Raw genomic sequence first — 23,631 nt, 5'->3', positions numbered from 1 at the left:
TTCCTGAGCGGTTTTGTGGCACACTCCGGGCAGTTTTCTTCTTATTTCAAGATGAAATAAACAGATAAATGGTTTGCAACTGATTCCAATTAAATTAGGATTTGTTAGCTGTTTATGGGAGCAATCAGGATACCGTCCCAAGAGGTGTCAATGCAAGTGAAAAAGGGCATCGTTAGGCTGAAAGAAAAGAAACAAAAACAAAACAGACCTATCGATGAGATAGCACATAACTTGAGTTGTGGCTGAATCTACAATTTGTCCTGCATTAAAAAGAAGAAATGCACTAGCAAGCTCAGAAGAGACAACTAAAGACAACTAAAGTGGATGTTTGCAGAATTCTTGGTGAAGAAAATCCCCTTCACAGCATCTACCCAAGTCAAAAAGACTCTGGAGAAGGTGGTTGTATCATTGTCAAAGTCTAAATTTTGATGACGTGTTTTATAATAGAAATAAGAGGAGGAAGTCTAAAGCGTATGGCGCAAGCCTGTCATCACCACTATAGCTATCACTATTGTGTTTTTCCTTATTAAAATTTTATTTAAGCATAATTCACTTTGAATCTACAGTATCTATCTATCTTTTTTTTAACGTACTGTAAATATGCAGAAAAGTTTATCAAGCTATTAATACTGACGGATGTTTTAGGAATTTGCTGTGGCTTTTTTGTTCCAGCTCTGTTCTGTAATGCTGTCCCTTACAAAAAAAGACGAAAAAAAGGTCCCCTTGTATACATTTTTTTTTAATTTAATAGCGCAGGGCCAATAAATGATTTTGAGAAAGATAAAAACGTTAAGTAAATGTTAAGTGAATTATGGTTCACTGTTACAGCTTGAAAAAACATCAAGCTCGTCTGAATGTACAGTAAACATTGTTAAATGTTTTCCCAAGACATTTATCCTTCCTCGGCCTAAAGCTAAGGTGTCTGTGTCCAGCAGTATTGTCATGAGAACAAAAAAACACATTAAGCGTCACAGTACAGATCACACACTGGTGCCATCCATGGCTTGATAGATAAATTATTCAAATGTTAAATAACAGAACATTCTCATTCTCATTCTCCTGATGGTCACTGTGTGTCCTTGCAGCTTTGCTTTATGCAGTGTTCATAAAACAATTGATTGGTTACAGTTCTTGGTTTTCTAATTGGCGTAATCTCATGTTTATGGGTGTGGACCGGGGGCTGTGTGTCATCAAGCACTTAGTCTTAGTTTTATCAGCAGTTGCTTACATATACTGTACACTCCTAAATATCACTGTGCTACACTACACTGCCCAGCCCGAAACAAGGTGGCGTTTGGATTTAAATACGCAAATGTGGAAAACGCAAAACGTGTCCCATGGTTGTGGAAAGGTTTTTACTGTGTTTCAGAAAGGTTAGATTATTGGCCTGCGGCAAGCAAAGAGAACAACTAAAGAGATTGTCACTCACAATGACTGTAATTGAGTTACTATAAGAACTGTCCGACTCATTATTGAAACGTGTGAGGATAGCGCTTAGCTTTGCAGAAGAAATATGGTCAGAAAAAAAATCATAAATATCAAAAACTGCATCATTAAATGTTGACAGGAAAAAAAACAGCTATGTAGAGTGTGTGATTTTTTTTCTATATTAATCCGACAAAAATGGATTTTTACAGTAGGTCTAAAAGTTGATTTGATGCATTTTAGTTTTTTTTTTTTTATTCTTGATGTACATAAACTTGTGACAAAATCCCCCAGGAATTTAACTAGTAAGCAAATTTATTACACAATAGAAGTAGAAGTTGTTGCATTTGTCTTTGAATAAAGTAAAAAGTGCTTACCTTCAAATTTACTTAAATATTAATAATATATACTTAATATACTGAGCTAGTATTAGCTTACAGTAGCTGTTACATTCATGTTGTTCCGTCGCTGTCTGCACCCATCTGTGCTTCTGATTTCAAACACATGCTACATGATTAAGTGTTTCACAGAGGGAAGGCAAATCACACAATAATACTGTACATACTACAACATACAGTGCTTCAAATACTACGCATCACTTTGGTTATGTAACACTTAATGTAGAAATGTAAATTGTAGTGAAGTATAAAGTATACACATTTTCTGTAGGGTGTAGTGGAGAAAAGGTAAAAAGTATCCTTGCATAAAACTACTCTAGTCAATTACAGTAACTTTAAATATATAAGCAGAGTAAATATATAAACTTGCTTGTTAACTTGTACTTAGTTACCTTCCACCTCTGTTAATACACCAGCAGTTCCCAAATTTGGGGGACAAACAGAGCTTTTGATAAGTTGTTAATGTGTCCTAATTGTCACAAAAGATTCGGGCTGCATGAAAACAATCTTTTAACATAATTGATTATAATAAACAACTTAATTCAGAATTAGCTTAAATGTCATTTGTTAAACTCTATCAACATTTAGCATGTTACACAACTAGCTCACTCTTCTGGAGCTACTCACAGTTATTCACTTATACAGTTATTCTCTGTTATGATCACAAGTGGTTGGAATTACGAAATAAAGTATTGGATTTATTTTAAATAACAGCACAAGACGTTTGTAATTTGCATGTGTAAAGTGAGCTAAACCGTACAAAATTTTAATAGACATCCATCACCATAAACCTTAACAAGCCAAAATGAAACGGGGTAATAATTAAAAATTAAACTCAGCCAGCATCATTAAACTCTGAAGTTCCTGGAGATATTTTACTGTTATAACGGAAAACTGTCAAGCCCCTTGGAATAAATGTTCTACAAGGCTGTAACGTTAATTGTTTATTTGACTAAACAAACAAGATCTTTTGTCTGCATTTATTTTTTATTGCTCATGCTATCATGAATGATATCTCTGCTTTATGCTGGCGTTGCTGCACCGTCCGTTTACTGTTCTGAGTGACTGGTGTCAGTGTTTTAGGATGTGGTTTGTTTTCTCTCTCCCTCTCTTTTCTCTTTTTGTAATCATCATTTAATTCCTGTCTAACAGAGAGATAATGACTCTCACTATGTGTTTTCTGTTACATGTTTCTGTTACATGACCTTGCCACAAAAACAGCATTTAACTGGTGTTCCACACTTGATCTAATGGCACTCTTCAGCTGCTCATTATTTAATCAAGACGACAGTAATTAAAACAATTTGAACCGCTTGTTGTGTTTTTTAAAACTGTGTCAATCCTGAAAAACGCTTTGCGCACAGTGCTGTGTGGTGCAGTGTTAACAGTGCTGCTGTCGCTCCCAGTGGCTTCACTATGCTATTATTATTCCATCCATCGTCTATAGTACCTACGCTCTACAGGGTCGTTGAAGGCCTGGGATCTACCTACCCACCTACCAACAAAAGCATTTTTAGTGTTCCCTAGGTTCATAACAGTGAATGAACCATTGTAAAATTTGGATAGCGTTATCTACCTTGGTTTATGTCTTCACTTTGTTAACTTTGGTTGGTTTACTAGTTACAATACCAGTCCCACAAGCTAGTTTAGACCTCAAAAGCACCTCCTCAACCATGCCTTTTTTTATTTGTCACCAAACCCCTATAAAAAGAAGTCCTCGAAATAACAAAACACTATACACAAATTAATCTGCAGCCCTGGAGCCTTAAAGTCGATATTTCCCCAGGGTCTCATTCAGCAACATGGGGATAGGTGAGGTTAGAAAATTGTACTGCAGCCAGCTACTAGAGGACCTCAGTGATGTTTTGGCTTCCCTTTTGACTCCCTGATGTGATTTACTCTTTAGTTTTACTCTCGATTCCGTCTTTGGTTGTGCATTTTTTCACTGCCCGTTCGGACGTAATGTTTTTTGACATTCTCTTTTGACTGAGTTTTTGACATTGACTCTTTTGATTCCATGGTTTGACGCACTCTTATTTAACTCTCTATCATTTACATCTCTCTTTTGACTCTCTTTTAAATGCCTATTTTAAATGTATCTTTTGATTCTAATTTGATTGCCTGTTCTAAATCTTTCTTTTCTCTCTCTATTGGCTCCGTTTTTATTCTCCTTTTGACTTCCTGTTTTGACTCCGTTTTGACTCCCTGTTTTGACTCTCTTTTTTGATAACAGCATGCCACTAAAATCATTTCTGTAATGTATTTAAATGAGAGGATTTGAGAAATGTGTATATTTTCGTGAGTTATTTGTTTTTAGTAACAGCTCATTTACAGGGACTGTAATTAATTGAGCTTGCGCGTCATATCTGTGTTAAAAACTATGCTGTTATTTAACAAAAAGCACTATATAATCACTGACATCATTAACCTTTCTGTTAAGAGATGATCTATTATGACTTACACCAGGAAAAAGAGATTCTGGTGAAGAAATGACTTTACAGCCGCAGCAACGTGAGTAATAGCAGGAACGTGAACTGTGTACATACTGTATAACAGTCCATAACATAAAATATAACTATAAACAGGTAAAAAGTCTGCCATGTTGTTTATTAATAAATTACACATTGTACTTGTAAGAGGAATGAAACACTGTCCTATAACTACAGGCTCTGTTGTTTTATTCCATACATGTTCACAGATAAAGCCCTGACCTTTTGTTTTTATGATCAGGTGTAAAGCCCAACTGGGAGAGCTAGCCACAGACTCCACAGCGTCTGAAAGGCTCACTGATCATCCTAATAAGTCTGGTTCGGTTTCATGAGATTTCTCATGTCCCTCACAGCTCGACTAACTTTCATCGTATCTATGCCTTCCCGTCTTTTCACACTCATTCACAGTATAATGAACATGTTACAGTGTGGACACAGCACAGCAACTCCTGTTTCTTAATGTATCATTTTGTTATGCAAATTATAAGTGGACTTTGGGTTTATCTTTTCATATACAGACTCAAAATAGTGACAGTCTCCGTGTTCCTATCACCCTCCATAAACACACACACCAGAAATGAAAATGTTACAATGCAGCAAAGGAAATATTATGATAAACAGAATCTTCATGTCCGAATTCTTTTTTTGCACTGCATAGTGTCTATGGGAGTCTATAGAAACGGGAGTCTATTTTGAAGACTCAAAAGGTAACTACTCATTTTTGTTTCCTGTACATAACCAAGGAGGTTTTGCGAGTAGAAGTTTTGCGAGTAAAAAATTACTAAATCAGTCTCTAAGATAGAGATACAGTAAGATAGAGATAAGATAGAGATAAGATAGAAGTCACGTTAAAGACAAAAAAAAACAGATCGTTGATAAACCACCCATCACTGTTTTTTCTCTCCCTTTGACTCCTAGTTTTGACTCTCCTTTTGACTCCCTGTTTTGACTCTCCCTTTGACTCCTAGATTTGACTCTCCTTTTGACTCCCTGTTTTAACTCTCCCTTTTGACTCCCTGTTTTGACTCTCCCTTTGACTCCTAGTTTTGACTCTGCCTTTGACTCAATTTTAACCTTCCTTTTGACTCCTTGTTTTAACTCTGTCTTTGACTCCCTGTTTTGACTCTCCCTTTGACTCCCTGTTTTGACTCTCCCTTTGACTCCCCGTTTTGACTCTGCCTTTAACTCCTTGTTTTGACTCTGTCTTTGACTCCCTGTTTTGACTCTCCCTTTGACTCCCTGTTTTGACTCTGCCTTTAACTTTTTGTTTTGACTCTCCCTTTGACTCCCTGTTTTGACTCTGCCTTTAACTCTTTGTTTTAACTCTCCCTTTGACTCCCTGTTTTGACTCTCTTTTTTGACTCAATTTTGAGCTTCCTTTTGACTCCTTCTTTTGACTCTGTCTTTGCTTCCTTGTTTTGACTCTTACTTTGACTCCCCATTTTGACTTTGCCTTTAACTCCCTGTTTTGACTCTCCCTTTGACTCCCTGTTTTGACTCTCCCTTTGACTTCCTGTTTTGACTCTCCTTTGACTCCATGTTTTGACTTTCACTTTGACTCCCTGTTTTGACTCTCCCTTTGACTCCCCGTTTTGACTCTGCCTTTAACTCCTTGTTTTGACTCTCCCTTTGACTCCCTGTTTTGACTCTCCCTTTGACTCCCTGTTTTGACTCTGCCTTTAACTCTGTTTTAACTCTCCTTTTGACTCCCTGTTTTGACTTTTTTTTTTACTCAATTTTGAGCTTTCTTTTGATTCCTTCTTTTGACTCTGTCTTTGCCTCCCTGTTTTGAATCTTACTTTGACTCCCTGTTTTGACTCTTACTTTGACTCCCTGTTTTGACTCTCCCTTTGACTCCCTGTTTTGACTCTGCCTTTAACTCTTTGTTTTAACTCTCCCTTTGACTCCCTGTTTTGACTCTGCCTTTAACTTTTTGTTTTGACTCTCCCTTTGACTCCCTGTTTTGACTCTGCCTTTAACTCTTTGTTTTAACTCTCCCTTTGACTCCCTGTTTTGACTCTCTTTTTTGACTCAATTTTGAGCTTCCTTTTGACTCCTTCTTTTGACTCTGTCTTTGCTTCCTTGTTTTGACTCTTACTTTGACTCCCCATTTTGACTTTGCCTTTAACTCCCTGTTTTGACTCTCCCTTTGACTCCCTGTTTTGACTCTCCCTTTGACTTCCTGTTTTGACTCTCCTTTGACTCCATGTTTTGACTTTCACTTTGACTCCCTGTTTTGACTCTCCCTTTGACTCCCCGTTTTGACTCTGCCTTTAACTCCTTGTTTTGACTCTCCCTTTGACTCCCTGTTTTGACTCTCCCTTTGACTCCCTGTTTTGACTCTGCCTTTAACTCTGTTTTAACTCTCCTTTTGACTCCCTGTTTTGACTTTTTTTTTTACTCAATTTTGAGCTTTCTTTTGATTCCTTCTTTTGACTCTGTCTTTGCCTCCCTGTTTTGAATCTTACTTTGACTCCCTGTTTTGACTCTTACTTTGACTCCCTGTTTTGACTCTCCCTTTGACTCCCTGTTTTGACTCTGCCTTTAACTCTTTGTTTTAACTCTCCCTTTGACTCCCTGTTTTGACTCTGCCTTTAACTTTTTGTTTTGACTCTCCCTTTGACTCCCTGTTTTGACTCTCCCTTTGACTCCCTGTTTTGACTCTGCCTTTAACTCTTTGTTTTAACTCTCCCTTTGACTCCCTGTTTTGACTCTGCCTTTAACGTTTTGTTTTGACTCTCCCTTTGACTCCCTGTTTTGACTCTGCCTTTAACTCTTTGTTTTAACTCTCCCTTTGACTCCCTGTTTTGACTCTCCTTTGACTCCATGTTTTGACTTTCACTTTGACTCCCTGTTTTAACTCTCCCTTTGACTCCCTGTTTTGACTCTGCCTTTAACTTTTTGTTTTGACTCTCCCTTTGACTCCCTGTTTTGACTCTGCCTTTAACTCTTTGTTTTAACTCTCCCTTTGACTCCCTGTTTTGACTCTCTTTTTTGACTCAATTTTGAGCTTCCTTTTGACTCCTTCTTTTGACTCTGTCTTTGCTTCCTTGTTTTGACTCTTACTTTGACTCCCCATTTTGACTTTGCCTTTAACTCCCTGTTTTGACTCTCCCTTTGACTCCCTGTTTTGACTCTCCCTTTGACTTCCTGTTTTGACTCTCCTTTGACTCCATGTTTTGACTTTCACTTTGACTCCCTGTTTTGACTCTCCCTTTGACTCCCCGTTTTGACTCTGCCTTTAACTCCTTGTTTTGACTCTCCCTTTGACTCCCTGTTTTGACTCTCCCTTTGACTCCCTGTTTTGACTCTGCCTTTAACTCTGTTTTAACTCTCCTTTTGACTCCCTGTTTTGACTTTTTTTTTTACTCAATTTTGAGCTTTCTTTTGATTCCTTCTTTTGACTCTGTCTTTGCCTCCCTGTTTTGAATCTTACTTTGACTCCCTGTTTTGACTCTTACTTTGACTCCCTGTTTTGACTCTCCCTTTGACTCCCTGTTTTGACTCTGCCTTTAACTCTTTGTTTTAACTCTCCCTTTGACTCCCTGTTTTGACTCTCTTTTTTGACTCAATTTTGAGCTTCCTTTTGACTCCTTCTTTTGACTCTGTCTTTGCCTCCCTGTTTTGACTCTGCCTTTGACTCCCAGTTTTGACTCTCCCTTTGACTCCCCGTTTTGACTCTGCCTTTGACTCCCATTTTTGACTCTCCCTTTGACTCCCAGTTTTGACTCTGCCTTTGACTCCCAGCTTTGACTCTGCCTTTAACTCTGTTTTAACTCTCCCTTTGACTCCCTGTTTTGACTCTCCCTTTGACTCCCCGTTTTGACTCTGCCTTTAACTCCTTGTTTTGACTCTCCCTTTGACTCCCTGTTTTGACTCTCCCTTTGACTCCCTGTTTTGACTCTCTTTTTTGACTCAATTTTGAGCTTCCTTTTGACTCCTTCTTTTGACTCTGTCTTTGCCTCCCTGTTTTGACCCTCCCTTTGACTCCCCGTTTTGACTCTGCCTTTAACTCCTTGTTTTGACTCTCCCTTTGACTCCCTGTTTTGACTCTCCCTTTGGCTACCTGTTTTGACTCTGCGATTAACTCTTTGTTTTAACTCTCCCTTTGACTCCCTGTTTTGACTCTCTTTTTTGACTCAATTTTGAGCTTCCTTTTGACTCCTTCTTTTGACTCTGTCTTTGCCTCCCTGTTTTGACTCTTACTTTGACTCCCCGTTTTGACTTTGCCTTTAACTCCCTGTTTTGACTCTCCCTTTGACTCCCTGTTTTGACTCTCCCTTTGACTCCTTGTTTTAACTCTGTCTTTGACTCCCTGTTTTGACTCTCCCTTTGACTCCCTGTTTTGACTCTCCCTTTGACTCCCCGTTTTGACTCTGCCTTTAACTCCTTGTTTTGACTCTCCTTTTTGACTTCCTGTTTTGTCTCTTTCTTTGACTCTATTTTGAATCAAAGTTAAAGACTTTTTCAAAAAGTACAAATCGTTCATGATTTCTATCCTTCTGTGAATATTTTGTCCACATTATGATATAAAATGCACATCATTAATAAAAATCACATTCCTTTTATTATTGGTCCATAAATATAATATAATATAATATAATATAATATAATATAATAATAAATTTCCAACCCCACACACAGACACACAGCTTTATTAGACACAGCAGTAAATAAACAATGAGAAGTGACTCTGTGTGTGTGTGTGTGTGTGTGTGTGTGCACTCCCGTACGTGTGTGTGTGAATGCGCATGCCTTTTGTCATTCCTATTGTATTTCTTTCCATACCCTTCTCCTGTAATGGTGACAGTGTTGTATAGATTCTTCTTCTATTCCATATGCTGTATTTTATTTTATTTTATTTTTTCCTTTGACACACAGTCGAGAAACGTTCCCATCAGCACTTTAGACAGACGGCACATTTAGATCATCGCTGCCATGCTGCATTTTATTTATCATTACTCACTTCAGGGCCATTCATACCATTTTTCTCATTCTCCCAGGAAATCTGTCTCTTTTTTCCCCTTTTCACTTCCTTCTTTCATTTTCCTGCTATATTAGCTGCATGAAAACAAGCTGTGTTGCTGCTGCAGGCAGGCCAAGTGTGTGTGTGTGTGTGTGTGTATACTGTAGAATATTTCAAATAGTGTCTTTTTTTTTTAAGGCAGATAATACTGAAGGTAAATATTAGATGTTTCATTGTATCTTAGAGCAGTTTAAGGACTGGGAGTGTGGGATTATTTCCTGCTGTCTTACTTACTGTCCTTCTCTTAACACATTACTCATGTCTATAACAACCGCTTGTTCATTATACAGTATAAAGTGTTACTATCATCATTATTACACAACCTTAAACACACAGACACACTGATAGATAGATAGATAGATAGATAGACAGACAGACAGACAGACAGACAGACAGTCTCATATTCATATCCTTATTTCTGCCTGACAGGAGTGAACCTTGATTTGTGTGTGTGCCTGTTTGAATGGTCAATCAACCATGGAATTGTAAAGACAGTCTGACCGCGTTTCCCCTGTTCTGGTGACTGAAGACAACATTAAATGAAGCTCCTGACCCGTACTTGCATTATTAGATGCATTACTGATGAGGTAACGAGGTAAAATGAGGATGGGTTCCCTTTTGACTCTGGTTCCTCTAAAGGTTTCTTTCTACTGCCATCTTAGGGAGTTTTTCCTTGCCACTGTCTCCATCGCCCTCGGTCTGCTTATCAGGGACAATCACGTTTCACATTTCATACAAACTTCCCTAATTTCTTTGGATTGTGTAAAGCTGCTTTGCAACAATAACAATTGTTAAAAGCGCTATACAAATTGTGTGTGTGTGTGTGTGTGTGTGTGTGTGTGTGTTTTTACAGAATCATTTCGCACTCTATAGGACTTATGGTGTCAGACAGTGGGACTGGGGACTATGTTTGATCTGCAGAGTTTATAGCAGGCATCGCAGGCTCTTAGAGGTCAATGAGCCGCAGCAGAGAGGAGCTTTGAGTTCATCTCAGTACTTCTCATTCCACCTGCCTGCCTGAGAGACCGGAGCCGTGTGTGGGCTTAGGGGGAGAACGATACGCATGGGGACAGGAAGTGGCAAACAAATCTAGCGAATGGATTTCACCAGTTTTTTTTTTGTTTTGTTTTTAATAAATATAGGAAGCGTTTATTAGGAACTCAATCAGGAGACAGTGATTGATTTACATGTGAATTTTGTGTAAAGTGTAATTAGACTGAATTACTAATCCTCTTGTATGAAGTTGACATGCAAAAGTTTAGGCATCCCTTGATCAATACCAGATTTTGGTGATATTTTAATTGAAAAGGTGTTAACACAGTCTCTCTTGAAAATGAAAAAAAAAGCACAATATATTCAGCATACATTAATGCATAGTTACCTTTTATGTCATAAATTGAACAAAGATAAAAAATAAAAACATTATTGTGTTTACTAGTGTAAACCAGTGTAAGAGTATAGTTTTTAATGAAAACTTAAAAGCACTTACGTAAGTAACTATTGATAGAGCCGTCTTCCAAATGCCGTAAATGTAAAAAAATTGAAAAAGTGAAAATACTCTGTATGTTGTCAACCATTATTGTTTTTATTGTTTACAATGGATTGTGACATAAAAATAAATGCAAGAATGTCATTAACAAAGATTTTATTTTAACACTATATAATTCTATATGCCTTATTCCATGGTTTAAAAAAAAAAATCCAGTATTGTTCTAGAATGTAGAAAATAAATCCAAACTTGTGTTCAAACTTTTGACCGGTCCTGTGCATAAACTTGGGCGATTACTACAGTATGTGCGGTGCTGCCATATTTGATTAATGCATCGTAACAGTCATCATAAGACTTTCCGTACAAAGAAGGCAAAGTTGATTTCACGGCATGTTGAATTTTGGGTAATATTGTGTTTTCGCACCATGTCGTGAGCAACACTCTGCCCTTCTACAACTTCACCATGTCGGTAGATCAATGCTACTGCTTTTATACTGGATCACTTCATCGTGCAGGGAGAAAAAAGGACAACGGTTCATGTTTTCCTATAAGAGGATACGAATACAGTAACTGATTAAACCCTCTAAAATAATCACATAGTTGATTTTGTTTTTGACATTTCTTTTGTAAGGTTTTTACTTAGTTTTTTTTTAGTAACTGTAAGGAACGATAAAGGAGTGTGCTTTACCTGTGCAGCTCTGACTGTGCTCTCTAAGTTTTCTGGCTTATGAACGAGCACATCTTGCACCCAGCCACTGCAAAACTCTTTAAGAGCTTCTGGGGATTTATAACTTTTAAACTTACTCAAAGTGTATCTATACACTCAGTCCAAAACTGAGATAATTTACAGTGTGTGTGTGTGTGTGTGTGTGTGTGTGTGGAGGGGGTACAAGTGGCGCTAATGCATTGGAATCTGTAATCCAGTCTTGGGCTGCTGAGTTATATATGGAGCTGTGTTATTTATCATTATTCGTTTGCCCAAATACTGTTACTCCGCATCGCGGCATTTACCCTCACCCCCTCTCATTCTCCTTACAATCTCTTCACTTTGAACTGTAAACAGGTAAACAGAGCATGTATCTTGATACCTTACACACTTTTGAATAAACAAGTACAGTATAAGTACCTCAATAAGCATGTTAATGCTCCTTTGTATGTTTTGGCTCTTGATGATTACTCCGACCAAAGCATTGTGTTATAACAGGTACAATGGCACTGCAGAGGATCTCTATATAAATATTACCCCCATAGTACATTCATGGTAGAAAAGATTCTTATGGCTTTCTTGATTTTTTTTATTGTTAATATTATTTTTATTAGTTACAAGAAGATTCAAGAACATCCCCCCCTCACACTGACCCTGTATTTTTTAAACTTTTTCCCTTTACAGGTGCTGAAAGGCAGTAAGAAGCTGTGCATGTCAGTGCGCTCCATGGGCCGCATCCCAGGTGGTTATGTCACAAATCACGTGTACACGTGGGTGGACCCACAGGGCCGCAGCGTGTCTCCTCCTCCCGACCTGCTGGAGCACCGCAGCGCTACCCTGAACAGAAACGCCGGCCAACAGCGCAGCCACATGCAGCTGCTGCAGGACGGAGACGAGAAGAAGGTGAGGCAGGGAGTTAAAATCTCAGCGTCTGAATGTAATGGGGTTCAGCCTGCATAGGTGATTTACGTACAAATGACAAAAGGAAACATAATAAATAAAGTTTGTTTCCATCATTACTGTATAGCCTATATACTTTATATTTAATATATTCAGGCTACAGCATGACCCTCGCAATTCTGTAGATATGATGTGTCCGTTAGCTGCCTAGAAGATGAGCTGAAAATCAAGCATGGATTTATTCCCTCAGTTGAAGGAAGTCGTTGCTGTAATCTTGGTATAACAGTACTCGACATCGCTAAGCGCCGATCATAATTTCCCTGACGTCTGAGAGCGGCTGGGACGTTCACTTCCCTTCAAGTCCCGCTCTGTCCACTGTATCGAACAGCAATCTGGGCACTGAGCTCTGTGATAATGAGCAGTGACTAACAGCGAACACTCCGTGCAAGACATAAAATAAATGGGTTTATTCACTTGAGTTCTCTGGCAGCAGCTCCACTCAGATAAGCTCTCTGTGCTGCACAGTAATCAAAAAAAAAAATCTCCTTGATTTCGTGTCCAGAATGAGTCAAGAGATTATTTCATTCTCACACATGTCATAAATATGTGTGAACTACAAAGCAGCTGACTGCTGGAGCAATGTACTGTAATGCTAGAGCTTACACTGGGTTTTAGCAATCAGCTGCTTATCCTGCTGTTATGAATAATGAAAAAAAAAATGTTTTAAAAAAGAGTTACAGCTTTAGATTAATATGGTTTATTATTAATTTAGTTTTACATCCGGATCAGAATACAATATTATTATTGTAGTAATAATAATAAAATTTATATACTGAACAAACTGATATTCTGATCAGGATGTAAAACTAAATTAGTATTTTAACAATATTTTAGTGCCATAATATTCATTACCTTTGACTCTGTTATATTCCCAGAGCTGCCTGTGGTAGTATTAGATATTGCTAATAAATATGCCGAGGAACAGTCTTCATTTTCTCATTGATATAAAACACTAGATGAATCTCGCAACATTGTAGAGTAGCAAAATGATAAAATAATGTAAAAATTCCAAATAATAAAAAATAGAATAAAATAAATAAATAATACTAAATATCTTTACAAAATTTATTTTTTCACAACATAAAGCTTTTGAAACAGATACCTACTGTAGGTAACATATGTATGTTTAAACGGTGTAAACTATTTCCAGTGTAACATATACTGTAAATTCAGTTTCCCTCCAAATGGCTCAGCAGATCGAAAATAACAAGGTCTCACTTTACCATAAACTGTCCAGCAGAACAAATGTAAGTAACTTATATATTTTAGCCTTTTGCTTATTTGATTATTATACGTACAGTATATGTTAGCATTGCAACATTAAATACAATGCTAAACCACAATATGTTTCCTTCGCTGTCTACCACGGCTGAAGATTTGACTACATGTGGTTATTGTTATTGCGGCTGATTGGTCAAATGGAGTCATGTGATTATTGACACAGAGTTACCAAATTTTCAAGCAAAAGATTTGACACATGATCAGTGAAGCGAAGATAACTGCTGCCGTGATTGGCTCGAATGTGTCCAGATTCAGGTGTCCAGATGTCTCAGAATTTTGAAACGATGAAATCGATGTTTTTACACTCTGTTACTGCCATCATATTCACTTCAGAAAACGACCTACAGGTATGTTTCGCTTAATGTCCGTGATAAGTTCTGTGAAATAGGACATTATGGGATTTGTGTGTCGTTCGAACACCATGTTATATACCGAACAAATTTACGTGGGATACTGTAGTGTAAGCACTGTAGTGAAGCAGAGATGTAATGCTACATCAGATTAAATGTGCACCAGCGATTTGTGTACAACAGATATGAGAAGAAGATATGAGATGTGTGCGTGAAGCTGTTGCATTTGCTGCATGTTGTTCCGTCAGGTATCACTGTAATGTTATAAACCTTATGGGACGACTCATGGACCTGGGCGATTGATGCCCAAACAGGCGTCATATGGTTTGTACCTGTACTATGATAGGGTTTCTGTAATGCTTATGCACAGAATTACTGTATGAGGTTTTGCATGATCTTTAACAGTGTTTGTAATTTCAAAATGTTTTGTGTGAAACAAAGCTCAACACTAAAAATCTAATTTCCGGCCACTAAATTCTGTTTCACTCACTTCAAAACCAAAGCATGAATTTGCTATGTTTTTATAAAATTGCACGCTTGAATATCCACAAACACAAATTCAGGCTGAATTAAGCATTGTAACAAACTTGTGTGATGTAGTTATAGTTTACTGAGAAATCGCACAAACTTCACACTTATAAAACTCAAAAACATTTTTGACAAAACTTTTTGGCATTTGTGCATATTAACACCCTTGTGACATGCACAAAATAATTTTTTAGTCTGCAAAAGCCAACAGGCCAAGCTGGGTGAAGGCTAGGCTAGGCTGGAGGAGGCAGAGAGTGAGAAAGCCGAGGAGGCGGTGTGGCAGGGGCGCGGAACCCTTCCTGGCAGTTTGTCTTGGGTGAAAGAATTTCCTGAATCTATAGGAGAAAGTGCATAGAAGTGAGTCTTGCTCCCAAAACTTCCTACACGCCAGTCTGGTGTCGGCTGGTCTTTTAACACAGTATGATTGACACCCGGGTGTTAGGTGCTGAGTTCAGGGGATTTAAGGTGCCCCACCCCTTCTGTCCACGAGGTGGAGCTGACCATGGTGCTGAACACACATTGTGGTTTTCTATGCTTGCTTGAGTGCGAGGGTGGCAGACAGTAAGAGGCGGTGGCTCTAGACACACCATCACAGCACCCCACCCAAAACCTTACCCTGAAAAGAGAGTGGGCCGTCTGGAGGCTGCTCATATTCCACACCAATGTAATGCGTTTAGCGGGGCAGACGAGAACAAAGACACTGGGACAACTGTCTTTCATTTAGACTGACCTGTCTTTCATATAGTAGCAAAAAATGGGAAAAGAAGTGCAAGTCAGGGAAGTCTCCAGGTGAGAAGGTTGAGTGGTGCCTCTGGGTATGAAGACAGCAGTGGATAGACGTATAATCAATTTACCGTTGGTGATGATAAAAACTGCAGATGGGTTTAAACAAACATGTTGAGTATCAGAACTGAGAGAATGTCAGCAAATATGGACTCTAAACAACCAAAGGATTTTTTATTAAAGATGTACTGTAATTTATTGTGTATTCATGCTTAATCTCGTCAATTTTCCAGTTTCCAACTGCACATCTGGTAATATTACTCAATTCTCACAAACACTCTATAAGCCTAAAAAGATGGAAATTCTTGCTTCATCATTTATTGAAACAGGATGGAGAAAACCAATATCTTACAAGCCTTATCTCACGTGCTCGACATAAAGCAGGACTCTTGCAGTACTGTGATGCAATGCATGGACATCCGTGGTCACTGAAAAGCCTAGGATCTTACCGCGAGGAATAGCTTTCAGTGGAGAATAACTCTGTTTACTTATCTAACTTTTAAATCTGACTTTTTTTTTGTACTTTATTTGCAGCAAGCTACTTTGCCTCACCCTCCATTATAGTGCCAGAATTTGCAAAATATTACTTTACACAAAGTTTTATGATTTGCTCATGAGGCTGTAAATCTCTCCAATTGCCCAAACCGCCTCCAAGACTATGGGTGGCTAAGACTAGAGGAAAGAGTCAGTCGAAGCTCTCTATTTCCAGCACTCTATCTCTTTGCCCACGCTGATTTATAATTCTGTTTGTAGAGAGATATAAAAGGTAATTGTGAGAAATACCCAGTCTGCACTAAGTTCCACTATATAAGAAGAGCCATTTTTAAAGTTCAAATGCATTTAGCTCAACACAGCGGGGGCATTTAAAAAAAAATAAAACTAAATGTGCGGCATTATTAAAAAAAAAAGAAAATAAAAAAACAACAACAACAGCACACAATGCTGCCAATGCAGTGAACTGACCTTTCAGGGATGACCAGCGCTAACCTTTAGTGCTGTGCTAGTGGAGGGTGGCCTTGTGAAGCAGTCTGAGGGAACTTGGTGGTAAGCGTTACAGGTCAGAAATTCTGGTGCCTTTATTTATTTATTTATTTATTTATTAATTTTGGTTGATGCTGTTTACTGGTTTCTGTGTTGCACTGAGATTTTGAGGGACGTATTGTACAGTAGCTTGTATAGTTACACTGGTGTTTCATAGGAGAAAAAAAAAATAATGAATCACCCAAGAAGCAAGTTATCACAGCAAGCACTGGCGTTCAAGAATTTAAAATTAATGCCTTGCATTCATTAAGGTCAATCAAGGTCAGAAAATTGTAATGTGGATGCTTTTTATGCTCAGTCTTGCTGTTTTTCTTTTTTTTTTCTTTTCTTTTTTGCATTTTCTCCCCCAAAATTACCCGTAGTCAGTTCCTGCACCTTATTATTGCAGTTTTACCATCAAGTCTACAACCTCCAACCAGGGAGGGCGAAGGCCAGACACATGATGGCATTCAGCATATTTTTAGACTGGGAGTGGGAGAGGATAGCGGTATCCATTCCTTCCGCTTGTGTGAACCCGTTGACGTCGATGATTAGCTAACATCATGATTGATGTGAGAGCACTAGAATGCCACCAATCCGTCCCCCCTGAGTGAGCTCATCCAATCAGATCTCTCTAGGCTACCCCAGTACGAGAGGCTACAGCATCACCCAGGATTCGATATTGTGAACTTCAGATGATAGGGTGATCTCGTTATCATCTATTCCGCTTGATTCTGTATACGGGGTCACAGGGGGCCTGGAGCCTGGAGCCTGTCCCATGAAACGTGGGGCACAAGGAGGGGGGGGGGACACCCTAGACAGGGTGCCAATTGATTCCAGGGCACACATATACACACTTGCACAATTTACACACTACAGGCAATTTGGGAACGCCAAGTAACCTAATTTGCATGTCTTCGGACTGTGGAAGGAAACTGGAGTACACTGAGAAAACCAACCAAGCATGAGGACATGCAAATGCACATAGTCGCGGGCATCGAACCTGGACCCTGGAGTTGCAAGGTGACAGTGCTAACCACAAAGCCACCTTGCTGCTATACATCATACAGTACATTGTATAATACTTTACTAAGCAGTCATCTACGCTTATAGCTAAATTTAGGAACATGGCGGTCCTATTTTTATTATGATACTTTACATGACGTTGTAAAATCTAGTGCCTGAGAGAAGTATTGTCTCTAACCAATGAAATAAACCCTATCTATTTTAAAATTATATTGTGCATATGACTACTCTGCTAATTAAAACAGACGATTTTTGAATATTCCAGTCTCTGTGAGCCTGTGCCCGGTGTATTCTCACATTCCTGTTCATGTCTTATGGAAGCAGAACGCAATATAGTCTTCTGCCTCAAAGTTATGTGCAATCTGAGATGCTTTTTTTCTGGCAGCTCAAACGCGGTCTGGCCATCCTCCTCTTGTTACCCTTGTAAGTGGGATTTTTACGTTTTTTTGCACCACTCTGAAGAACCCCAGAGAAAGTTGTAGGTGATTTCTGAAACACTCGAAGCAGTTCAACCTGAGATCAAAACCAAATCGTTGAAATCACTTTGAGATTCACTACACGAATGTTAATGTGAACATTACCTGAAGCTCTTAACATGTAATTGCTTGCAATTTATGCATTGTGCTGCTGCCACATAATTGGCTGACTGCATAACCGCATCAATGAGCAGGTATTATATTATATTATTATGAATGTATTTCTCTATATATTTGATTAAGATTGAGAATCAATTATTTGTCCCTGTGTTACATCACACAGGGAATTATTAATTAATTTCTAATAATTTATTTTCACACACTATCAGTCAAAAACACCAGTTGATATTGAGATGTGTCTTATGTTCAATAAAGGTTTTATAACGGATTTAATCTGAGGTGGTATTAATTGGTCATTTTTGAGGCTGGTAACTCTAAATGAACTTCTCCTCTGCAGCAGAGGTGAGTTTTGCTCTTGCTTTCTGGCAATGTGCTTCATGAGAGCCAGAAAAGTGAGATTCAAACCCTAAAAGGAGCACCATAGACCGCTCAGCCATGTCTCTCTGTCATAACACAGGTCTGAAATAATATTGCTTAAAACATGACTTTCAGGGTAAATATTATGGGTACACCCTCTGTGGGCTGACCATGATACTAGATAAGAGTGTAACCAACAGCTGGATAATGAAACTTGGACAAATTATTAGGTACATGCTAGACATATTGTTTCACAAGTTAACATGGGTATTAGAGCTTCCCGAAGTGTGCCTGGTAATGCTCCAAATTAAGTACCTCTCTGATCATTTATTTTTCATGAAATGCAGGATTTCAGCTACCAAACCACGCCCTGTTACATCCTGGTCATGCTCTGCTACTGACGAGCTACTGTATACACTAGAGAAATGTGCTTTCCTATTTCCATCCACAGCAGAAACACATTCACGGTACCACATTCAAAGCTTTCATGAGTATGCACATTAGCACCTCTGTGCTGATAAAAATCCTTTAAAACCATAGTTTTAGCAGAAACTGTTCACAATATGAAGCTAATGTAAGCAGCGGACTAGTTTGCGTTGCCTTGTTTTATGGCAGGGACTGTAAGTTACCTAATGCCGTTATAAACCTGAATTATGAAGGTTTCCCATCAAATCCACGGTACATGTAGACTTTTCAACACAATTATTAAATGCTTATTACTTGCTAAAGAAGCAGGGCAGTAACTTTAAAAGAGCAACACTGTGTTTTGATTTCCTTGGAGGACAAGGGTAAAAAGCGATTTGTGTCCTTTGTTTGCCTCCAAAAAAAGAGAATCTGAAGTGGCTTGCCTTCTTTAATGAGTCCCTGCAGGGCCGGAGTATTGTCAACCTTCTTATTGCGGAGACGGAGTGAAATTGCCACTGTGTATATGTTTATTCTTTCAGCTCACACAGTGTGCACAATTTCTTGCACAAATGTCTTCTCAAGACATACTACCCCCAGTACACGTGCTTGCGTAAGTAGTTGTGAATAACTACTTTTAGCTTCACCTTTGTTTGTGCCTGTTATTTTGTGCTGCTGCAGAACTGCAATTTCACTCAGGATTAATATAGATTTATCTTATCTTTAGCACCATTTTGTCGTTTACGAGTTCAGATATAAAAATCTCGGCAGAGCCGGGCGGGGCTGAGCAACGAGCATTTTTTCCCCCCCAGTTATTGTTTTTTTCTTCATAAATGGATAAAAAGCTGATTGGCTTAGTTTAAGGCATACAGTATCTTACCTTGGAGAAAGGAAGAATTTCAACCCTAAAAAAACGAACAAAAAGCAGGGAATTCTTTTTTTTCTTACATTTTTTTTTGTCTGTGTGTGTGTGCATGCACTCTGGATTTCCATCTGAATATCTAAAAATGAGCAAAAAGTGACTTTTGCATAATAGGTCCCCTTTAAGAAGTACTTCCTTCATGCCATGTCTCGAGTCCTTATACCAAAAGGTTTAAAGCTTGGTAACAAATCAGAAAAATATGTTTGGACATTTGTTGGCAAAAACATAATCTACCAAAATTAAATCTTATGTTGATGTGTGTGTGTTTTTTTAAAAATATTTTTATCCCTATTAAATGAGAAGGGCTTAACCATTTAAATCAGCTGAACTGGATGGACATACTGTAATACTGATCCTTACCCAAGACACTGCTGATTAATCCTTAATTTCATTCTGTGTCTAAGCCTTGATTAATGCATCACTGCTATTAATTCTTCACTACATACTGTAGGTACTTCAATACTAATGCAGCTGTGTAAGGGGAAACAAGCCTGTTTGAGAGTAGACATTGTGAGACTGGATAAGCATGTAAATGTTTGGCTGTCACTATTTATAGGAGTCATTGTTTTTCAAGGAAAGTGTTCCTACATTCAAATGAATATGGAGAATCATTCTATGAATACATTTTACACTTGTCCTATTAATGGCAGATTTTGTCTGATCTATCTACCCAGTGAGTTATTTTGTATTCTGAATGTTGACTAACTGAATTGAAGGACTTTTTGGAAAGTGCTTTAGTAATAACTGTAGTATTAGGGCTCTCGACTGCAGGTCGAGTGTAAGCCAAGAGTTTGTTTTGCATATTGGCGAAGATTTTATTGAACATTTATTCACTTAACATGGACAGCAACAGCAACAAAATGGTTTATTACGCACTGTACACATATGCTATATCTCACATACAGATGATACATACTGTATGGTACAAATGAATGTTAAATTAAAGCAAGATGATGTGATTTAAAGTAAAATAATAATAATAATAATTAAAGTAACTTCAAATAGTCATCAAGTCCCTGATGAATATTAATAGGTGGAAAGTTGCAAATCCTTGGTGGCTAATAGCAGGTGACTTTTTGTTTTTGTTCACTAAGCCATCATTGTTTCTTAAAACCTGGTTTTAAATATGGCCGGTGAAGCATTTTGAGCTGTAAAAATAATGAATCATTTAGAGTGTTAACAGCTAGCAAACAAAACATAATTTATTTTTTTATTTTTTTTTACAAATAAATTGGTGTATGATAAACCAATCCAACATAACATTAAAACCACCTAGGTTTTGGGCTTGCGTTGTGCCACTGGGACGGTTCTGGGGTGTGTTGTGGCGTCTGGCATCAGGACGTTGGCAGCGTTGATCAGACTTGTTTTTCTTGTGCATAAATAGGTGCTTGCTCAGATTGGTTTTGAAAATTTCTCCAAAATTTGTTTTTGGAGTCCTGGTTTGTGGTCTGAGGCTGTTTGCCTGCTGGACCAGTGTGTGGTTGGCTGTAGTGTACTTGGGGGTTCTGGTGCCTTTATGTTGTGGCTAGCATTTTTTTTTCAGCGAATCGTGCTGCATTGGCTTTTCTGTGGGACTGGACCGGACAGGCTGATCAATGTTTATTTCATTAATAAAGATAAGCTTCATGTTTAAATGATGCCATCAGTATGAATATAAAATCTCGGTTACACCAAGATTCTCAAACCTTGCCATTGATTGATCCAGATTTCCCAGTCTACTTAAAACAGTTCTTGTGAAATATGCTGTTGTTATTAACAAGTTTCACAGTATATCAGTCCTGTAAAAGGACCACAGTATTAGAGGTTTAAAAGTAGTAATACAACAGCATTTTGAATCATTATCAATATTTACGGTATACTATGTGGATGTCTGTTTGAACTAGTTAATGGGAAATCTTTTTTAGCACAATGAGCAGTAAAGTTGTGGACGGTATGATGTAGCGGGAGAAAAAAACGGCCAGGGTTTGTATCATGAGCCGCAAGAGGACTGCTGAATCTAAGCACTTATATTACTAAGGAGCATCTAAAAGCGAATGACCTGGGCAACTGTTTAAGATTCTACCAAGATTAAAGTCGTCTACATATCAGGATTTCTAACCCATAGTTGTGTGAGTGTAAACTATATATTAACTTTTTATTGTGCCTCATAAAAACCCTGGGGTAGTCTTAGTAACTACAGTAAAATGCTATAAAAATGTGAAGAAATAAAACTTTACTAATTTAATAATTAACACTATGTTGGACTCCATTCCAAAGACAAAGCTTAATTTTAAAAATAATCTGACTATATGTCATAACCTAGTCAAATGCCTAACCTTTTTATCCACAAGATGAAATGCGAAAGATAACAGGCTGTGATTTGATGGCCATTAAACCACAACAATCAATATTTTGTTCATGTTCTGTAGCCATGTTGTACATCATTTATGAAGATACAACTTTATAATGATGGCTGTCTCTAAGAACAGGCTTTTTTACCTTCAGGTATCATGGAAGGGATCATTCTGTGGAGGCTTCATTTCTGTAGCTCAGGCATTGAAGCACTGGCAACCGTGTTCAACATTTAATAAATTTAATTGTATTTTAAAATTTAAATATATACATATATATTTATATCAATGTGCCTTTATGACGCAGGTGAATCTGGTTCTGGATGACGGCCGCTCTCTGGGTCTGATGATCCGCGGTGGAGCCGAATACGCTCTGGGGATCTACATCACCGGAGTAGACCGAGGTTCAGCAGCAGAGTGTGGAGGGCTGAAGGTAAAGCCTCACCCTGTCTTTGCTTCCTCTGTCAAATTTACTTCAGCTCTGACGTCCATGCTAGTCTTCCATCGCTCAGCTACGCTGTTGTTCTGAATGTTTTACGTTTCTGTTGTCTGTCTGCGTTATGGCGCACTATACATCCTCGCTAGCTCTCATTTCTTCTGCAATGTCACTGCCTCCTGCTGTCAATTGAGCTTTCATTTTCACTCTCCCTTACTCCCAGCATCACCATTTCTCATCTCTGTTTGATCCAATCTTCCATTGATGTCCGTATCTCTGTCAGGCCCCTGAGATAAAGGTAACACGTTGTGTGGTTAGAGGCTGTTTGTGTACTGTGTGTGTGCATGGACCTAAACAGATGTGTGGCCGGTGTCACATCAGTCAGCTAAAATGTGTTTGTTAGCCCCTCACACACTCTGCAGGATTCAGGAGTCAGATTAAGCACCATACATGCTACATGTCACATTTACACTTTTTTATTGGACTGACTGATGGTTTAATGTATTTATTTTTAACTTTTGTTTTAAAGTGGCAGTGCATAATTTGAAAGATCCTGTGGTTCCAAAAATGATTTGACGTTGTCTTGACTTGTCCCATTCACTTTAACACTCATGAATGATGTGTGTCTGGGCAACCTGGGAAAAACATTGTAAGATTGAAAAAAAAAACTTTTAACTGTGGAGTTTATATGAACTAAAGTAGGTCTCTCCTTTCCAAGCAACTTCAACCCAAATTATTAAAAAAATCACAATTTATAATTTTATTACAGTTTCATTGAATCACATTAATAAACTAATTTGTATGGAATCACATGTGTCCAAAAAAGTTTAAACAAATGACAAGGTTGTAGCCTGAAAAACTCATTTTACATAAAAAAAATAAAAACTTTCTTTACATTTTTTGTACATTAAATTCTCTAAATGTATATGAGAACATCTCTACAGGTATTGCTCAAGAAAAACAATCCAAATCCATGCATGACAGTTTATATATTTTGCTAATAACAATAAATGATTTTCCATCATGGAAGTAATTTAGTTCATGTACTGTAAAACTCAGGCTCGTACACACTTACTCTTTTTAACTTGTGGAAGTGATTTCTCAAAC

General features: G+C 38.1%; 1 protein-coding gene across 1 annotated transcript in view; it reads left to right on the top strand.

The window, feature by feature from the left end:
- whrna (whirlin a) overlaps nt 1-23,631 on the top strand; it is a 138,635-nt gene that overhangs the window by 51,813 nt on the left and 63,191 nt on the right. The window contains exons 2-3 of the mRNA XM_053479239.1: nt 12,218-12,436; nt 22,396-22,521. Of these exons, the coding sequence (XP_053335214.1) occupies nt 12,218-12,436; nt 22,396-22,521 (345 nt within the window). The remainder of the gene's footprint in view (nt 1-12,217; nt 12,437-22,395; nt 22,522-23,631) is intronic.

Source organism: Clarias gariepinus, chromosome 19 (assembly GCF_024256425.1).
Source record: "Clarias gariepinus isolate MV-2021 ecotype Netherlands chromosome 19, CGAR_prim_01v2, whole genome shotgun sequence".
Classification (NCBI taxonomy): domain Eukaryota; kingdom Metazoa; phylum Chordata; class Actinopteri; order Siluriformes; family Clariidae; genus Clarias; species Clarias gariepinus.
This window is presented reverse-complemented; position numbering and strand designations above follow the sequence as displayed.